Below are 20,301 nucleotides of genomic sequence, written 5' to 3'. Positions count from 1 at the left end.
ATGATTGCTGGCTGCTACAGGAGTGGGGTGCACCACTGTCTCACCCACAGACACTGACCACTGTCGGCGGACCTACAGCCATCCACTATTTTCATTCCCCTGATGAACGTTCCACAACGAGTGGCACTGGAAACGCGTCGGGAAGACTAGATACCGGTTGTATAGGGCAAAATAGGGTTGTTCCTAACCTTTAGGGATAGCTTGGGACCGTCCTTGTTAGGGCGGGAGCAACATTGGGACAATAAGGGTGATCTTACAAACAGGGCACAATAGGGGCAGTGCAGTCATCGTCATCCTGACCTACAAGTGCCGGTGACAGATCATCCTTACCCCCCCCCACCGTGACGACAAGATGGGTGAGATCTATGCCTTTTATTATGTGCACTGGTGTAGATATTAGAGTCACCATATGTTGCAATCATCCCTGTATCATTTGACTACCTCTACAGGTCCCCTATGCTCTATACTAACAATATCGACACATTACCTGAGAGATCAGTAAGACTATCCTGGTGGTTGAAAGTACATACTTTTTGTTTTAAAAACGTAACATTAATAAAAGTTATATTTTAATGCCTTCACCATATAAAGTTTACTTTCCTTGCATTGTTCAAGGAAGTTGGATGAATAAAGTTACCTACCTTTACCGGACCTAGTGAGTGGCGGTCCACTTTTTTACTTACTACAGAAGACTTCCTCCTCAAGATTGTGCACCTGGTGGAGAGCGAGCTGGTTGTTATGCTTTTTGAGCACTTAACATTTTTGTGCTAATGTGGTTGGACATGACGGACATGATAAAAAACAATGGAGGCAAAAAATGGAAGCAAGGCAGAAAATAAATACAACGGACAGATAATGGACATACCACTGTGAATCCTCAATGTGTAGATAGAGGTACAAGGCAAAACACATGTTATTACCTACCAAACACAAGTGTTCTGGCCAAAGCACATATGGGTTAGGGAAGTAGTTTCATCCCATGCGCTTGCAATGCGTTTGAAAATGGAGTTCAAGTACATTATGGGAACATGGCTTCAAGGACACGGCCATAATAGTGTTCATTCTGCCCCAGGCACTCTCACTGCTTACGCCCCCTATCTGAGCCTTCCAGCTATAACCTCCAGCATGTTGTTCGAAGAGAGCAGCGTTGGACCCAGTAGAATTTTTTCCAATGATCCACTGCTACCATTAGATTCAGAAACTGCTTCAAGCTGCGTTCATATGATGCGTTTGTCTTGTGTTTTGAAATACATTGCGCAAAATGCTTCATCACATGTACATGCATTTTTTTAGTAGTAGTGTGTGGTATGTGACATTATTAAAACACAAGTTACTTCTTACAGAACATATGTACTGTATATACTCAAGTATAAGCCGGCCCAAGTATAAGCTGAGGCACCTAATTTTATCACCAAAAACTGGGAAAACCCATTGACTCGAGTATAAGCCAAGGGTGGGAAATGCATTAGTCACAGCTTCCCAGTATATAGCCAACAATTCCCCTGTAGTATAAAGCCAGCAAACCCCCTGTAGTATATAGCCAGCCACCCCTCTTTAGTATATATCCAGCCAGCCCCCTTTAGTATATAGCCAGACCCCTGTACTATATAGCCATCCAGCCCCCTGTAGTATATAGCCAGCCAGCCCCCTGTAGTATATAGCCAGCCAGCCCCCTGTAGTATATAGCCAGCCAGCCCCCTGTAGTATATAGCCAACCAATTAGCATATAGAAAGTTCCCTTTAGTAAATAGCCAGCCAGCCCCCTTTAATATTTAGCCTGCCAACCAACTTTAGTTTATAGTCTGCCAGCCCCCTTTAGTATATAGTCTGTCAGCCCCCTTTAGTATACATCTAGCCTCGTGTAGTATATAACCAGCCCCCTTTATTATATAGTAAGCCCCATGTAGTATATAGCCAGCCCCCTTTAGTATATAGTCAGCCCTGTGTAGTATTTAGCTAGCCAGCCCTCAGTTTGCCCAGCACAAAAAAAAAACTTAGTACTCAACTTTCCGAAGCCCTGGGCAGGTCCTCTACTTGCTTCAGCTCCAGATCAGCGCTGGGTCCGGTGCACACTATGATTTCAGGGCGGATAACGTAATAGCTGCAAACAAACCTTCTGTTGCCAACGAAAGAAGAGAAGACCTGCAGGGGGCACCGGAAAAGTGAGTTTTCACTTTTTCTTGACTCGAGTATAAGCCAAGTTTGAGTTTTTTAGCACATTTTTTTTGTGCTGAAAAACTTGGCTTATACTCGAGTATATACGGTATGTTTGATGCCTTTTGCCTAATGCATTTGAATTGCAATCACATCATCAGAATGCGGCCTCCGGCTGCGTTTACACTCTGCACCTGAATTATATTTAAGAATACTAGCACAGTGGGGAGTTTCTCCCAATCACATCTGCGTTTACAGTGAAAAGCTTGTGATTGGGAATGTGCACCACGTATTTTGCATGGTGCACATGGGATAAGGAGAAACTCCTCCAAACTGTCCATGAATTCTGTTCCTGAATGTAACTCAAAACCAGCATATGAATGTAACCACCGTTAACCACCGGAAGTGCACCCAATAACCATGGCAGTGGAGTAAGAGTCAATGTCAATTTTGGTGGAGTCGGAGTTGGAGTCTTGATAAAATGGACCGACTCCAACTCCACAAACATGTAATAATAAATTATAACAATTTTGAAATATCCTTTAAATGTCTGTTCTATTCCTGATCTAAGGATTTAGGCCAGGGGTGAGCAACATTTATTGTTGTGAGCGCTACATTGTCATACAGCTCAACTTTAAGGGGCTGCATCAGTAACCAGCACCATAGATGCATCAACAGCACAAAGTGGTAACCCAGAAATGATAAATACCACAGTTCACTAATAAATACCATCCCACGAACCAAATATTGCTTTCAGAGCAGACAACAATAATGCATAGCATAGAGCAGATAATAATAGTACTGGATACCACACAGTAGGCTTAAAATACTGGAGACCCCCCATAGCAGACATATACTGGAGACCCCCAGATCAGAAAAATACTGGAGACCCCCAGAGTAGATAATAATACTGGAGACCCCATAACAGATAATAATACTGGAGACACCTGAGTAGATAAACAATATTGGAGACCCCCAGAGAAGACAATAATACTAGAGTCCCCTTAGAACACAATACTGGAAAACCCTAGAGCATAAAACTAATAATACTGGAGACCCCAGAGCAGACAAACAATTAAGGAAATTAAAAAAAAATAAAGAATAACACACTGTGGAGTCACCGACCATTTTGGTGGAGTTGGAGTCAGAGTTGAAGTGCAGGAAATTGAGGAGTCAGAGGTTTGGCTTACCGACTCCACAGCTCTGTCACTAATCCTAAGCCAACTAAACCTAGCACCACTGACCATAAATATATATATATATATATTATAAGGGGCTCTATATATTGGGGCCCCTTGCTTATATATATATATATATAAAGCAAGGGGCCCCACAGAGGGGTTTATATGAAATGGAAGGGGTTGCTATGTACACTCACCGGCCACTTTATTAGGTACACCTGTCCAACTGCTCGTTAACACTTAATTTCTAATCAGCCAATCACATGGCAGCAACTCAGTGCATTTAGGCATGTAGACATGGTCAAGACAATCTCCTGCAGTTCAAACCGAGCATCAGTATGGGGAAGAAAGGTGATTTGAGGCCTTTGAACGTGGCATGGTTGTTGGTGCCAGAAGGGCTGGTCTGAGTATTTCAGAAACTGCTGATCTACTGGGATTTTCACGCACAACCATCTCTAGGGTTTGCAGAGAATGGTCCGAAAAAGAAAAAACATCCAGTGAGCGGCAGTTCTGTGGGCGGAAATGCCTTGTTGATGCCAGAGGTCAGAGGAGAATGGGCAGACTCAAATTGCCACCCGTTACAACCAAGGTAGGCAGAGGAGCATCTTTGAACGCACAGTACGTCGAACTTTGAGGCAGATGGGCTACAGCAGCAGAAGACCACACCGGGTGCCACTCCTTTCAGCTAAGAACAGGAAACTGAGGCTACAATTTGCACAAGCTCATCGAAATTGGACAGTAGAAGATTGGAAAAACGTTGCCTGGTCTGATGAGTCTCGATTTCTGCTGCGACATTCGGATGGTAGGGTCAGAATTTGGTGTCAACAACATGAAAGCATGGATCCATCCTGCCTTGTATCAACGGTTCAGGCTGGTGGTGGTGGTGTCATGGTGTGGGGAATATTTTCTTGGCACTCTTTGGGCCCCTTGGTACCAACGCCACAGCCTACCTGAGTATTGTTGCTGACCATGTCCATCCCTTTATGACCACAATGTACCCAACATCTGATGGCTACTTTCAGCAGGATAATGCACCATGTCATAAAGCTGGAATCATCTCAGACTGGTTCCTTGAACATGACAATGAGGTCACTGTACTCAAATGGCCTCCACAGTCACCAGATCTCAATCCAATAGAGCATCTTTGGGATGTGGTGGAACGGGAGATTCGCATCATGGATGTGCAGCCGACAAATCTGCGGCAATTGTGTGATGCCATCATGTCAATATGGACCAAAATCCAGCACCTTGTTGAATCTATGCCACAAAGAATTGAGGCAGTTCTGAAGGCAAAAGGGGGTCCAACCCGTTACTAGCATGGTGTACCTAATAAAGTGGCCAGTGAGTGTATATATAGCAACCCCTTCCATTTCATATAAACCCCCACACATTTTCTGGCGCTTTTTGCAGCGCAAAAATAGCCCAGCTAAAAGCGGGTCTAGGAAATTCTAAATCTTTCAGTGCCTGCAACAATTCACTAATCCCTAGCACCACAAACTTACGTCCCACTGAAAAATATAGCACGATTCTAGCACCACCCTGCGCCAAAAATAATAAATTCCCCTCATATAGATAGTTTTCGTAACGGCATAATAGTAAAATCACCTATTTGCTCATAACAATGACACTTGAGCTATGAGTAGTAGCTATAGGCAACAAAGACAGAGATATTATCAAATTAAGTCCAGTTTTTGAATGTTGCCCAACTTGCAATGAATGAAATGATAGAATTAAGCATTCTTCTATGCAGGATACCATAAAGCTTCTTGCAAAGCGGAACATACTGCATCATTGGTTCGACTGGATGGATACGGGTATATGAACTAAACATCTATAAAACAAAGATTGCTACGTTTCTTTCCATATTGCTTCTGTAGAACATACATGATCACTCTGCAGCAGGAGAAATTGGCTACAATTGTGAGGATGCAACCCCTTACATTTTCTATATTTGCATTGCTAAATAAAAGAAAAGTTAATTTTGGTAGGTGCATGTATGGGACATGAGGATAGCCCTTTTTAGAGCTAATCCTCACGTCCCTGCTATCTTTTTAAAATTTTTATTGCCCTCGCCCGAGAAGCCGGCATCCTGCTCCGAGGCCGGGGCTACCGCGCATGCGCAGAACTCCAGCTTCTCGGATGAGGGCGCGCAGGTACAAAGAGCTGCGCACCGAAGATCTCAGGGTACTCCACGTCCCAGTAGCCGCCTGACAAGATTTACATATTAGGGCAATAAAGATTTTAAAAAGATAGCGGGGACGTGGGGATTAGCTCTAAAAAGGGCTATCCCATACATGCACCTACCACCCGTTCTACCTTTATAGGTAGAATTGTGGTGGTAGGTTCCCGTTTAGTTGAATCTGTATGTGAGTCGGAACTGTATATTTTATAATTGTAGCCCCAGCTAGAATTTTTTCTGGTCTCTGTGACAAATGGATTTTAAAAATGTTGGGTTGTCATAAGAACCAGAATTAACAATAAAGCTTCATTACAGACGCCTTTTATAACTCCTACAGCTGATTATTGTAGCCTAGGGCTAAAGTACAGTAAATTACCAACAGCCAGTGGTCTGTTTGTAACTAGGGGTCGTCTGTAAGTCGGCTGTTCTTAAGTAGGGGACCGCCTGTATATACAGACTTCTATAAGCAAAAGAAAACAGAGCCAAAACCAATCTAAGTGTATTGAGTGGATAATTATGAGCTGATGTGTAATATCTGCACTTACTGTAACTCCAGCAGCTCACACATGATGTCTTTTGTCGAAGGAATTCTCTTTCACCTTCTTCTTCTATCTGGAGGATATGTCAGATTCTTCCTGTCAGAACTTGGCTCTAAAGATTAAGAAACGCAAAAAAGTTTGTTCCTCATTTTATTAAAATCTCCTCCACCTTCTTATGATATATTTAATGGGACTCTATAGGGGCAAATGTCACAGCACTTGCCCCCAGTAGCCAGGGCTGCCGCCAAGTAGTCACAGGGCAGCCACCAAGTAGTCACAGGGCTGCCCCAGTAGCCAGTGCTGATCCCAAGTAGTAACAGTGCTGCCCGCATGGCCCAGTAGCCAGTGCTGCCCCAAGCAGTCACAGTTCCGCCCTTATGCCGCAGTAGCAAATGCTGGCCCCATGCCCTAGTAGCCAGTGCTGCCCCCAAGTAGTCATAGTGTTCCGCCATGCCCCAGTATTCAGTGCTGCCTCCAAATAGTCACAGTAACCAGTGCTACCCCCATGTAGTCCTAGTGCTGCTCCAGTAGCCAGTGCCTCCCCAGTAGCCAATAAATTGAAAAAAAAAACATACTTACCTGCGCCTCCCCTTCACATTTCCGGCTCTGGCAATGAATGTTGATGTCAGCCGGCCATAGGCCTTTGACCCGGGGTCAGCAAACATGTCATCAAACGTCGCCTGCACTGCATTTATCAATTGCTTTGTACGCTTTTTTAAACTTGATAAGTATTGTGGAAGATATATCATAAAAAAATACAGAAGGTGAATGGAAGACCGTCTGTTTCGAATAGTGTTACATGCAGGTAAAGGGAGCTTAAAGGACATCTACCACCAGGATGAAGGACTGTATGCAAATAAGCCTGAGGGGCTCGAAGTTTCATTAACACCTATGGTGCCTGGAGCCCCCTCAGGGCGCATTCACATGATGCGTTGCGTCGCATTGCGCGTTGCGTTTTTGACGCATTCCACTGGCTTCAGCCTTGATTACATGCTAAGGTTACATTGCATTTTAGCAGATGCAGTGGAAACCCAATGTAACTTTAGCATGTGATCAAGGCTGAAGCCAGTGGAATGCGTCAAAAACACAACGCACAACGCGTCGCAACACATCGTGTGAATGCGCCCTCAGGCTCATTTGCATATAATACTTCATCCTGGTGATAGATGCCCTATAGAAGTCAGGCTACTATATTGTAAAAAAAGAAAAAATCACTGATATAGACAACTGAAAGGGTTGTATCATGTATCAATTACAGTCTAAATCAACTGCTACCCGCTATGTGGAAAAGAAATGTAATTTGAAGGAGAGGCCCCCTTTACGCCCGCGGCACCTGGCATTATTGCTTCACGTGTAGATGCGTTTCCATATGGCATTTACATTGAGCTGAGGAGCTTTGCCTAATTACTTTGCTGTTGCATATTGCATATATTAGGAAGGGCAGGGCAGCGGATGATGAGTTTTTGACCATTTCATTACATTTTAGTTATTGTAATGGACTTTTTTTTTTTTTTTTAAATTAAGTTTCAATTCTTTCTTTAGTCTAAAAACTTGCTTTCATTTGCTGCAAACCTCAAACATTTTAGACTGTTTGGTGTTTGCAGTAAATGAAACTTAGTTTTTAGACTGTGAACAGTGGGAGACAGAGAGATTAGAGACTTTTGTGGGGTTTTTGCTGTTTAGGGTCCTGCACCTTTAAAGTTTTGGGCTCTGCAGAGAGCAGTCAGTGCTGGTTGGCTGGGGAGGGTCACTTGATTCCTAGTAATCCTGTGTTTTGTGAGAAGACGGAAGTGCAGAGTGCTGGATGCCGGTGGGTGAACGCTCCATGTGAATTGTTACTGGTGTGGGTGATACATGAGTCTCCTCAGCCCCGGGCACATGCTGGACAGTGCAGGTTGTTACATGGTGATAGACACAGATGTATCTGTTAGACATGGAAGCTTCACAGTCACAGTGAGAACAATGAGGAAGTCACATAATCTGTAACAAGTGTCCATCACATTGTGCAGGGCAGGAGCCCAGGCCTGGGATATTTTCCCGGGCAATTCTCTGCCTCCCACATTGTGTGTGACTGATGTCTACATCAAAGTTCAGTCACATGACAACAAACACAAAATTTCCCGGAGTGAGTCAGAGATCTATAAAAAGAATGACTAACATAAAGCAATTATAACCTTGTACTGATAATGTCCTCAGGCAGCCGTGTGTGCCAGTGAGTGATCATAGTGCAGGGAGTGGCTGCTGTGTGTCCTTCACCGTGACAGGATTTGGCTATGAACCCTGAGGGCGCGTTCACACGTTGCGTTTTGACCTGCGTTTTCATTGCGTTTGAAACGCATATACAACAGCTGAGGAGAGGTGATTTGCCTAATTTCATCACTGTTAACGCATGCGTTAACAAAACGCATCGTAAACGCGATGTTAACGCATGCGTTAACAAAGCGTTAACGCATGCGTTTTGTTAACGCATGCGTTAACATTGCGTTTACAAACGTAAACGGTAATGTAATTAGGCAAATCACCTCACATCAGCTGTTGTATATGCGTTCCAAACGCAATGAAAACGCAACCAAAACGCAACGTGTGAACGCGCCCTCAGGGCGCGTTCACACGTTGCGTTTTGGTCTCATTTTCATTGCGTTTGAAACGCATATACAACAGCTGAGAAGGGGTGATTTGCCTAATTACATTACCGTTTACGTTTGTAAACACAATGTTAACGCATGCATTAACAAAACGCATGCGTTAACGTGGTGTTAATGCATGCGTTAACATCGCGTTTATGATGCTTTTTGTAAACGGAAATGTTAACAGTGATGTAATTAGGCAAATCACCCCTCCTCAGCTGTTGTATATGCGTTTCAACGGGTTACAACAGCTGAGGAGGGGTGATTTGCCTCATTATATTATTGTCAACATTTGTTTACAAAATATATTGTACATGTGATGTTAACATTCACCTCTCACCTCTCCTCAGCTGTTATAATGCTTTTCAAACACAAAGTGTGAACGCGCCATGAGGCCGCGTTCACACGTGGTGTTTTGGGTGCAATTTCATTGCATTTTTAAATGCGTTACAACAGCTAAGGCCACAATCACACATACCGCTAGGCGTCCGTTCATAAGGCGACGCTAGCGCACAGGGGGAGGTCCTCGGCCCGAACGCATGTGTTTTTTCGTCCTGAGGACCTCCCCCTGTGCACTAGCATTGCGTTATGAACGGACGCCTAGCGGTACGTGTGACCGCGGCCTAAGGAGAGGTGATTTACCTAATTACATTACTGTTAACATTTGCAAATGTGATGTCAATGCATGTGTTAACGCATGTAAACAGTAATGTAAATCACCTCTTCTCAGCTGTTGAAATGCGTTTCAAATGTGTGTGTGCGCCCCCACACTTGGTGTGTACATTGCGTTTTGAAATGCAATTCAACAGATGTAAAGAGGAGGGTATTCCTAATTGCATTGCATTTATGCAAATGAAATGTTAATATGTTTACGTTAAAGTAATGTTAACACAATACCATTAGGCAAATCTTCTCTCCACAGCTGTTGAATTGCGTTTCAAAAGGGCACGTTCACACGTTGCGTTTTAGTTGCGCTACAACAGCTAAGGAGAGGTGATTTGCCTAATTAAGTAACTGTTTACATTTGTTAACACAATCATTAAAACAAATGCATTAGTTCATTGTTAACACATGCGTTAACATTGCATTTATGATGCGTTTTGTTAAAGTAAATGTGAACTCTAATGTGATTAGGCAAGTCTCCTCAGCTTTTGTATTGCATTTAGGGTGCGTTCACACGTTGCGTTTGGAACGCATATAGAACAGCTGAGGAATGGTGATTTGCCTAATTATATCACTGTTAACATTTCAGTTTCCAAAACGCATTGTAAACGCGACGTTAATGCACGCGTCAACGTGATAACACATGCGTTTTGTTAAGACACGCATTAACATTGCGTTAACAAACGTAAACGGTAATGTAATTAGGCAAATTACCTCTCATCAGCAGTTGTAATGCATTTCAAACGCAATGAAAACGCGACCAAAGCGCAACGTGTGAATGCGCCCTTAAGGGGTTCAGATGCGTTGTTTTTGATGCATTTGAAAAGGCGCTTCTGTTCCTTTTTCATTGAAATGCATGTGTATGCATCGTCGTTGTTTCTATGATCCGTTTTTACATTGCATTGCGTTTTTTAGTTGCTTTGTAAATTTTAATTGATGCGTTGCGTTCTACGTTGCGTTTTTCCTGCTGGAAAGCACATTGCGTCGCCGACGCCGGTGCTTGGCTGCTTTTTTTTTTTTTTTTTGGTACTTTCATCCATAGTGTTTGCTCTGCGGCTGTATATGTGTTTTTTTGGATTTGAAAAAGCAATTGATTTCAGCTGGGATTATAAAACGTATAAAAATGGTCTTTGGATGCGTCCAAAATGAATGCGTTTTCAATGCGTCAAAAACGCCCCGTGTGAATGTGCCCTCAAACTGCAGTGTTCACGCGTTGCATTTGCATTGTATTTAGAAATTTATTGCAAATGCAAGTGGACAGGGCTAGGTATACAATAAAAATAATGTATACAGTATACCTACAGCTGCATTTGTTATTAATGATGCATTACAGATAGTAGTCAGGTAAAAATCTATAGCATATATAGGAGCCTGGCAAGATTATTGTGCAACATGTTGTATAACAGGCCCTGGGCGGGAAACCTTGTATAATACTATACTGACCTTTGGCTATAGGTGTGTGCAGCTCTCAGAGGAGAAACCTATGACATGGCATCTGTGTTCTTCTTTACCTCAGCCGCCGGTCACTGACCTGTATGGTTATGTATGAAGAAACACACAAGGTTTATTCCAATATGTCTGACGCCCTCTATCATCAGCTGGACTGTGCATTGGGGCATCTTATGTACTAGAAGTTATACTATAATGTTTAACCAGTTCAGCGGATTTGTTCGGGAATAACATTCACTTCAGTTAATTTGACATTAAATATTTAGGCCGCGGTCACACGTTCCGCTAGCAGTCCGTTTATAACGCGATGCCAGCGCACAGGGGACGGGGCTCGGCCCAAACGCACATGCAGAGATTTATCACAAGTGTCTGAGGTAAAACTGTTCTAGTTGCCAATGGAAACCAATCAGAGCTCAGCTTTCATGTTATAAACTGCGTTGGGAAAGTGAAATCTGAGCTCTGATTGGTTGCAATGGGCAATGAAAACAGTTCTTCTTTCAGACACTTGGGGTGATGCCACACATGGCGTTTTGAACCCGTTTTTGGTCAGTTTTTAAGCAGTCCGTCAAAAAAAGCATGCGTTTTTGACCAGTTTCAATTAAGATAATTTGTAAAACCTGTCAAAAATGGATGCGTTTCAAAAAACGCATGCGTTTTTTAATGGGCTGCTTAAAAACGGACCAAAAAAGGGTCCAAAACGCCATGTGTGGCATCACCCTAATGATAAATCTCCCCCAGTATGTCCAGGGTGTGCAGCCAAACCCGAATATGACCGCCTGGTCCGCTCATCTCTGTATATGACTATATAATGCAGGGGGTCCAAACCGGATGGGGAAGGGGCTGAATCTGTCTGTTGAGTACTTGCGGTGTGTTGGTTGCGGTCGTTGTACGGTCTGTGAATGTATGGTTACATGTATATCTGTAATCTAGGGTAATTGTAAAAATATAATCCAATACCATATATACTCTAGTATAAGCCTAGTTTTTCAGAACAAAAAAATGTGCTGAAAACCCAAACTCGGCTTATACTCGAGTAAAAAAAAAATATAGGTTTTACCAGGTTTTTGTGGTAACATTAGGGGCCTCGGCTTATACTCGAGTATACACGGTATTATTTTACAGAAAGATAAAACAGCAATGATTATTTAGTGCATTTATTTTGAATGGATTTATTTTATGTTTACATATATTAACTTTACATAATAAAATATTATTCATTTTCCTTTGCATAAAAAATTACATTTATTTAATTTGCAATATAATAACCGGATTTAACCAGATTGCGGTGTAAACCAAGAAGTGTGCACAAAAATAGAAAAAAGGGATTTGCACTGCACAAATTTTTTTTACTGCATTTTATCTGTATCCCCTCAAACACCGTAGAAAATCTAATAGTTTCTTCCAAATTTCATAAGCCTGAGGGCGCGCTCACACGTTCGGCTCGGGCGATCGCATATGGGCTTCCAGAGAAACGCATGCGATCGGGTTATCAATCACATGCATTTCCCGGGAAGCGCATATGCGATCGGCTCGAGGCCCGCCCCCTGTGCGCTAGCGTCGCGTTATGAACAAGACGCTAGCGGAACGTGTGAACGCGCCCTCAGGCTGGTGGCACATGTGGCGTTTTTAACTCGTTTTTGGTCCATTTTTAAGCAGTCCGTTAAAAAACGCATGTGTTTTTGAAAAGGTGTCCGGTTTTTCCATTTTCCCAATTATAATTATTATAATTGGGGAAAACCGAACAAAAATTTAAAAAGTACATGTGTTTTCAAAAACGCGCACTTTTTTTAATGGACTGCTTTAAAACGGCCCAAAAATAAGTTCAAAACGTGGTCCACCAACCTCAGGGCGCCTTCCCACGTGGCGTTTTTCTCCCGTTTTTAAACGCATCAAAAACTGAAGAGGGAGGGGGGTCTGCGTTTCATTGCAAACGCATATGCGTTTTGTCCAAACCCCTCCCATTTTCTTTTTTAATGCGTCTAAAAACACAGTGTAACCTCCGCATGTGATCAAGGCTGACTTTGGAATGTGTCAAAAACGCATCAAAATTATGACGCAACACATCGTACGAGGGTGCGTTCACACGTTCCGCTAGCGTCGCGTTCTTAATGAGGCACTAGCGCACAGGAGCGGGTCTCTGTAAATGCGTATGCTATAGGGCCGAGTGCCGTTATGAATGTGACGCCAGCGGAACGTGTGAACATGCCCTGAAAGCGTTCTGAGAGTGGTGGCACATGTGGCGTTTTTAAGCAGTCCGTTAAAAAACGCATGGGTTTTAAGAGCGTATGTGTTTTTTGACCGTTTTTGTCCATTTTCCAATTTTTTCCAATCAGGTTACCGATCGCATGCGGTTTCCTGGAAACGCATATGCGATCGGGCCGAGGCCTGCCCCCTGTGCGCTAGTGTCGCGTTATGAAGGCGACGCTAGCGGAACGTGTGACCGTGTCCTGAGGGTGGTGGCACACGTGCCGTTTTGAACCCGTTTTGCGGCTGTTTTTAAGCTGTCCATTAAAAACGCATGCATTTTTTTTACAGACTGCTTAAAAACGGCCCAAAAACGGGTTCAAAATGCCTCGTGTGCCACCGGCCTGAGGCTGGGTTCAGATGTTTAGTTTTTCAGATGCAGATTTTAGGGCGCGGTCACACGTTGCGTTCGCGCCCACCGGGCGGTCCGCGGTCCAATCGCATCGGCGTTTCTCTATGTTTCTATTGAAAACGCCGATGCGATTGGACCGCGGACCGCCCGGTGGGCGCGGTTTGGTCTGCGTTTGCAAACGCAACGTGTGACCGCGCCCTTAAAGTCAAAAGCAGGTGTGGATGTAGGGCTGCACAGTGGCTCAGTGGTTAGCATTACAGCCTTGCAGCACTGGGGACCTGGGTTAAGTCCCAGGGTCAACATCTGCAAAGAGTTTGTATGTTCTCTCCGTGTTTGCGTGTGTTTCCTCCGGGTCCTCAGGTTTCCTCCCACACTCCAAAACATACTGGTAGGTTGATTACATTGTGAGCCCCATTGGGGACAGGGACTGATTTGGCGAGTTCTAAGCAGCACTGCGTAATCTGTGTGCGCTATATAAATATAGGAATCATAATAATAATAATAATAATAATAATTATTTATTATTATTATTATTATTATTACTACTCCTTTTTCCACTCCTGGTTTGGACATTGAAAACTGCATCTGAAAAACTGAACATGTGAACGCACCCTAAGTTTTTTCAGATGCAGAAACCAAAAGCAGGTGTGTATCATAATGAGAGAGAACGTATCATTAAGCTTTTACTACTCATTTTTCACCCTACTCCTGGTTTATACATCAGAAACTGCATAAACGCACCTTTCCATAGTCACACCTGTCATATGGAAAACCTAAAGATTTTAGAGCCAAATGTCCTGCTCTTAAAGGGTTAAGACTAAAAATGAGCTGGAAGGGATGTGGAGTTGCTGAGAAATGAAACCGAAAGTAAAGAGGGTCACATGAGCCTCTTTCTAAGGAGGGGCAGGCAGCCTCAGTCTGTGATAGACTTCCCAGGGACTAACACACAGTATTCCTAAAGAAGACCCTCTATAGGACACGGCTACATCTATAGGAGGCCTGGCACTGCCACGGAAGGTAATCATCTCTGATCTGGATAGTAAAGTTTAAGAACTTTAGAAAACATTATAAATATGTAAAAAATCCAATAAGTCGGCTTTCTACCTGTCTCCAGGTAGTGTGTGGGGTTTCGACTCATCCCAATTCATTGCTATGGTCTGGAGCTTGTGAACTACGGAAGGGCGAGGTGTTTGGAGGAGAGATGTGTGTGATATATCGATACTTTGTATGACTTTTTGTTGTTTCTAGTATTATTATACAGTAACCACTTGTAACTATACAGTAACTACATTTTTCTTTTTGTAAATATTGTATATTTTGATCAGTAGTAGTCATTTTATGTTGGTAAAAATCTGCTGTACCACCCTAACAGGAGCATTTTGATCAAAATACCCCAAAAAGGTGTATATAGCACAATAAGCTAATAAAATAGAAAAAAAAATCCCAATTAAAAGAGGAGTTTCATAGGAAAAAAAATTGACGTGCTGCGGATATGAAACCTTGGAGGGCATGTCCATTTCAGTGCAAGTCATTGTAATCTATAGTGGATTCTCAACATGCAAATCCATTCAGAATAATCCTTAGGGTGGTGGCACACGTGCCGTTTTGTCTGTGTTTGCAAACGCAGACAAATCGGCACATGTGCCACCACCCTTACTGTGTGCAGAGATCCTAGGAGTGCCAACATGGCTGACCTTATGGCCCTCCTGGTGCCTGCTGTACGGGGTAACAATTTGGCAGTGGCGTAACTTGAAGCTGATTGGCCCAAGTGTAAAGTTGGTGCCAGGCCCATGGCTATAATGTATAATGGTATATAGTACTAGCCTTCTGATATGGGAAAGTGACACCTTATGGGCCCCCTAGGATGGTGACACACAAGGCATTTTGAACCCGTTTTTGGGCCATTTTTAAGCAGTCTGTTAAACGCATGTGTTTTTGAAAATGCATCCATTTTTTCAGTTTTTGTCTGTTTTTCCCCATTTATGATAATTAGGAAAAACGGCTGCGTTTTCATAAAAACGGGTGATGGTGTCACACATGGCGTTTTGAACTTGTCTGTTTCAAGCAGTCCGTTAAAAAAATGCATGCGGTTTTTGAAAATGCATCCATTTTTGACCGTTTTTGTCAGTTTTTTCAATTATCTTAATTTGTAAAGTGCGTGCGTTTTTTTAACAGACTGCTTGAAGACAGACTAAAAACGTGTTCAAAACGCCACGTGTGACACCACCCTAAGCCTCTTTGGGCCCAGATGCGACTGCCCTCTACACCCCCTAAAGTAATGCCCTTACAATTTGGTTAACAATTAGCTCTCTAATCACATAAATGCCACATGATAGGCAGTAGGGTCGGACTCTGATAAACGATTTAAAAAGGGGCCACAGGTTCTTTACATATTTATATGATAAGTGGTTGTGCCTGGTATTACAGTATAATTGTTTTCGATTGAATGTAGCTGCTCTTAGTTTACCCGGCCAGGACTGAAAGTGCACTGCTCTGCCTGACAGACAGTGGGTGACATTTACTAAGGCGTTTCCGCCAGTTTTGTGGCGCTCTCACCACATGTTCTGTTCTCAGACCTATTTATTAGCTGGCGGCGCCAGAAAAAATTACTTTTTCCGTCTGCCCCGACTCTTCTCCGAAAAGGGGCGTGGCTTTGGCGGAGTGGAAACTCAGACACAATTAATATGTGTCGCAGCCCTTTTTGGGGCTGTAAACTGGCGGAAAGTAGACCAAAAGAAAATTGGTCTAGCGGGGACTGCTGGACACATTTCTGGTGCTCGGGACAGATTTTGGTCCCAGGGACAGAAAATGGTCTCGGCGCCAGAAATATGTCTGCACAGCTCTACAATATTAAATGTGTATCTTCTTTCCGAGAGCAGGTCGGTAACAAAGCCAATGCAGACACTGACACTTTAAGTAAATGTCCCCCAGTAAGTAGAACCTTCATGGTGGGGTTACGCATGCATTTTGTTAACGCAATGTCAACAGCAATGTAATTAGGCAAATCTCCTCTTCTCTGCTGTTGTAATGCATCAAAATGCATGCATAAACACCACGTTTAAACCCACCTTCAGTCAGCTAGAGGGTGCAGGGACCGGTCAGCTCCTACTCCTTCACTAGTCCCCAATGCTTTCCCTGCCTGGATGTGCAGTCTACAGAGAGGCTCATGACACACCAAAGAGCAATAGACTAAGGGCGGCAGCACATGTGGCGTTTTGAACCCGTTTTTGGGCCGTTTTAAGCAGTCTATTAAAAAAACGCATGCGTTTTTGTACGTTTTTCCCAATTACCATAATTATCATAATATAAAAAAAAATGCTTGCGTTTTTTAACGGACTGCTTAAAAACTGCCCAAAAACGGATTAAGGGTGATGCCACACATGGCGTTTTGAATCCGTTTTTTGGCCCGTTTTTAAGCAAAAAGCATGTGTTTTGCTTAAAAAACGGGCCAAAAACGGATTTAAAACTACATGTTTGGCATCGCCCTAAGGCTGTGCTCACACATTGGGGGACATTTACTATGGCGTTTCCGCCAGTTTTGTGGCGCTCTCACCACATGTTCTGCTCTCAGACCTATTTATTATCTGGCGGCGCCAGAAAAAATGACTTTTTCCGTCTGCTCCGACTGTTCTCCGAAAAGGGGCGTGGCTTTGGCGGAGTGGAAACTCAGACACAATTACTATGTGTCGCAGCCCTTTTTTGGCGGTGTAAACTGACGGAAAGTAGACCAAAAGAAAACTGGTCTAGCAGGGACTGCTGGACACATTTCTGGTGCTCGGACAGATTTTGTCCCAGGGACAGAAAATAGTCTCGGCGCCAGAAATGTCTCTGCACAGCTCTACAATATTAAATGTGTGTCTTCTTACCGAGAGCAGGTCGGTAACAAAGCCAATGCAGACACCGACACTGTAAGTAAATGTCCCCAATTGTGTTTCAGTTCGATTTTCAAAAGAAACTGGGAGGGGACCGGCCAGAATGCATATGTGTTTCCACTAAAACAGATGCTTTCTGGAATGCGCCCCACACATTTAAATAGTGCAGAACACATTTATTTCAGTGGAAATGCACATGCGTTCGGGCCAATCTCCTCCCCGTTGCAATTGAATTGCGTCGAAAAGTGCAACTGAAACCCAATGGGGTACATTTACTAAGGGTCCGCGCAGGGTCCGATGTTTTGCGCCGAATTGCCCCGGGATTTGGGTGCAGTCGACCGGATTTTTGGCGCATTGGCGCCGGCTCGCACGCGGCAGAAATAGGGGAGAGTGGCTGTCGGACAACCCGACGGATTCGGACAACGCGCAGGATTTAACATTTAGAATTGTGTCGCAAGACACGCACTTACATACACCGGGAAGAAGGTGAATTCTGGCAGACCTCGGCAGGAACTTGGATGCACAATCTTAGTGAATCGCAGCAGACCCGAATACTCGTCGGACAACGCACGGTGGGATCGCGACAGGACCGGGTAAGTATATCTGCCCCAATGTGGTTTAGGTGCAATGACAGGTTATGGATCCCAGCGATGAGAGACAAATGTATCAGACATATTCCATAAAAGCCTGAAATAGGGTTAACCCTTTATGGCCAGGGTCAAAGGAAGCCGGCTTATTGAAGCTGGTTTCTGCGGTGACTTTGCAGCAGAGGGGCACAGCTCAAATTTTGCCGTGCATTGCTTTATAATCGCTAATAATTATGCCCATCTCTGTTTCCTCAATTTCATAATTAATAGAACTTATAAATGTGTATAATTGTTTCTAGGGAAGCCGCTGTTTCAGGCGGTGGATTCTCTTTAGAAGATGAAGTGTCAGCGTTGTGACCATGAATCGGCAGATAAACAACCGAAGTTCTGCAGCATGTGTGGAAATCCCATGCGAACGCTGGTCCCTACAAAAGCCATTGTCCAAGGTGAGTCATTTTTATTTAACCCCTTCAAAAAAAACAACCATTTTCTATGTTTCTATTTTTTGTAATCTGCCGTGCGTTGCTTTATAACTTTTGAACACTTTAACTTGCCACAGTGATTTTTGGAAGGTACTTCATGTCAGTGGTAAGTTTTGGTTGATGTGTTTAGCATTTATTTATAAAAAAAAAATAGGGACTTAATAGGGTGCTCCTCTAGATCCAGACATTATAACTGTGGTAATCTTCTTATATATGATATTCATTGCTTCCTTCCTTCTAAAATCCTGAAAGTCTACTGGGGCGGTTTCCAGATCCCCTCCGTACTGCAGATTCACAGGCAGGATATCCATGCTTGATTTTAATGGTAGATTTCCTTTCAAGAGGACCTGTCAGTATATCCCAAATCGCCCTATTAAGTCACTCCATGGCCGCTTTAAAAGAAAAAAACTTTATACTTGCCTCGGTCCAGTGCTCCGTGCTGCTGAAGCTGGCATACGAGACTTCAGCTTCACTGCACATGCGCCTTAGTCACAGGGCTTGAGCAATGAAGCCGGGGTGTAGCGCTTGGTCTTCATTGAAGAACTGGGGAGCAGAAGAAATTAATCCAATGTGCCTCATGATGCCTTCTTTAATGACCAGTTTGCCAGTGGTCCTCAGAATCTTTACATTATTATATCTTGTCATGCAGGCATCCTATAAACTTTTTTACTTCCATCTTTTCCCTCATGATGTCTGCAGTGTGCAGTAGCATACATACTAATCATGAGGATATCAGTATTAATATTTTGGGAGTCATTTAAAGGGAACCTGTCACCAGGAGACCCATTTTTAGTACTCCCCCAGTCCCCACAGAGCATAGTACATACACTGCCAAAGTGTTTTTGTATAAAAAAAAAAAATAGGTTTTACAGAAAAAAAGATATGTTATATTGTACCTTTCATTAGCATCTGCTGTGTGATTAGGCAGTTGCCTTTTGGGAGGGTCTGGAAAGGAGCAGTTCCCCCCCCCCCCACCCTTGGGGAACAGCTACTACATGTGACCTTTTCAAATATATGAAAACACCCATCACTGGGTTTAGCGACGCCCCCTGCTCCTCTACAGCCAATCCCAAGTGTGGGGAGTTATTCATATATTTGAAAAGGTCATATGTTTCCCAAGGGTGGGGTGGGGGGGGGGTTAAACTGCTCCTTTCCAGTCCCTCCTTTTTGGCAACTGCCTAGTCACACAGCAGATGCTAATGAAAGGTACAATATAACATATCTTTTTTTGTACACATTCGTTTAATTTTTGAAAATGTATTAAAACACAATAAAACCTGTATACATTTGGTATCACCGCGATCGTACCGTACCAAAGAATAAAGCTGAGGTATTATTTTGAGTGCACAGTCAAAGTCGTAAAAACTAAGCCCACAAGAACGTGACGCACATGCGTTTTTTTTTTCAATTTTTCCACATTTGAATCTTTTTCTCAGCTTCGCAGTACACGGAGAGCGAGAAATGAGCGAAAAAACCCTGCGTCCTTAAGGGGTTAAATCAAACCAAAATATTGACATTCTACGGATTTTAAAATCTGACATGTAAATTAATGTGTAAAATGAACATGATATAATGAAAATGTCATTGATTAATGTGGTACTGTATTACACAGGATTTTATGAGCAAACATTCGTGCGTAATATGAACCTTGTATAGGTAACCAAAGGCTTTACTTACACCCTTGATATTCCCTCAAGATTTATTAATATTTTTTAATGTATTTATCAATATATAATAAGTCTTAATTATATTTTGTAAACTATTACTTTTTCTACAGAGGATGCAAACATGAATCTGGTCCCTCAAACAGAGGTTGAATTGGAGCCTGGGAAAGAACTGGTTTCAGGTGAAACCATAATACCCGGTTGTAGCGATCGGATATGGACGGATGAGCCTCAGTCACTTGGTAGCACTGGACCACCAAACAAGAAAAGGAAGGTAAGTTCACTTGGTATGCTAAATATTATAATAT

The 20,301-nt window shown here is 43.1% G+C and overlaps 1 protein-coding gene across 3 annotated transcripts in view; it reads left to right on the top strand.

The window, feature by feature from the left end:
• The first annotated feature begins 7,793 nt into the window (after positions 1–7,793).
• The window catches only part of LOC140126319 (E3 ubiquitin-protein ligase RNF213-like), a 136,022-nt gene continuing 123,514 nt past the window's right edge, over positions 7,794–20,301 (top strand). For 2 of the 3 annotated variants that reach the window (XM_072145608.1, XM_072145605.1), the window contains exons 1-3: positions 14,281–14,405; positions 18,147–18,293; positions 20,107–20,267. In XM_072145608.1, coding sequence (XP_072001709.1) covers positions 18,185–18,293; positions 20,107–20,267 — 270 coding nt within the window. In that variant the 5' untranslated portion in view covers positions 14,281–14,405; positions 18,147–18,184. Of the gene's footprint in view, positions 7,864–14,280; positions 14,406–18,146; positions 18,294–20,106; positions 20,268–20,301 lie in introns of those variants that run through there. The other variant, XM_072145607.1, reaches the window with a different exon arrangement.

The sequence above is a fragment of the Engystomops pustulosus genome, chromosome 4 (assembly GCF_040894005.1).
Source record: "Engystomops pustulosus chromosome 4, aEngPut4.maternal, whole genome shotgun sequence".
In the NCBI taxonomy this organism is placed as follows: Eukaryota; Metazoa; Chordata; class Amphibia; order Anura; family Leptodactylidae; genus Engystomops; species Engystomops pustulosus.
This window is presented reverse-complemented; position numbering and strand designations above follow the sequence as displayed.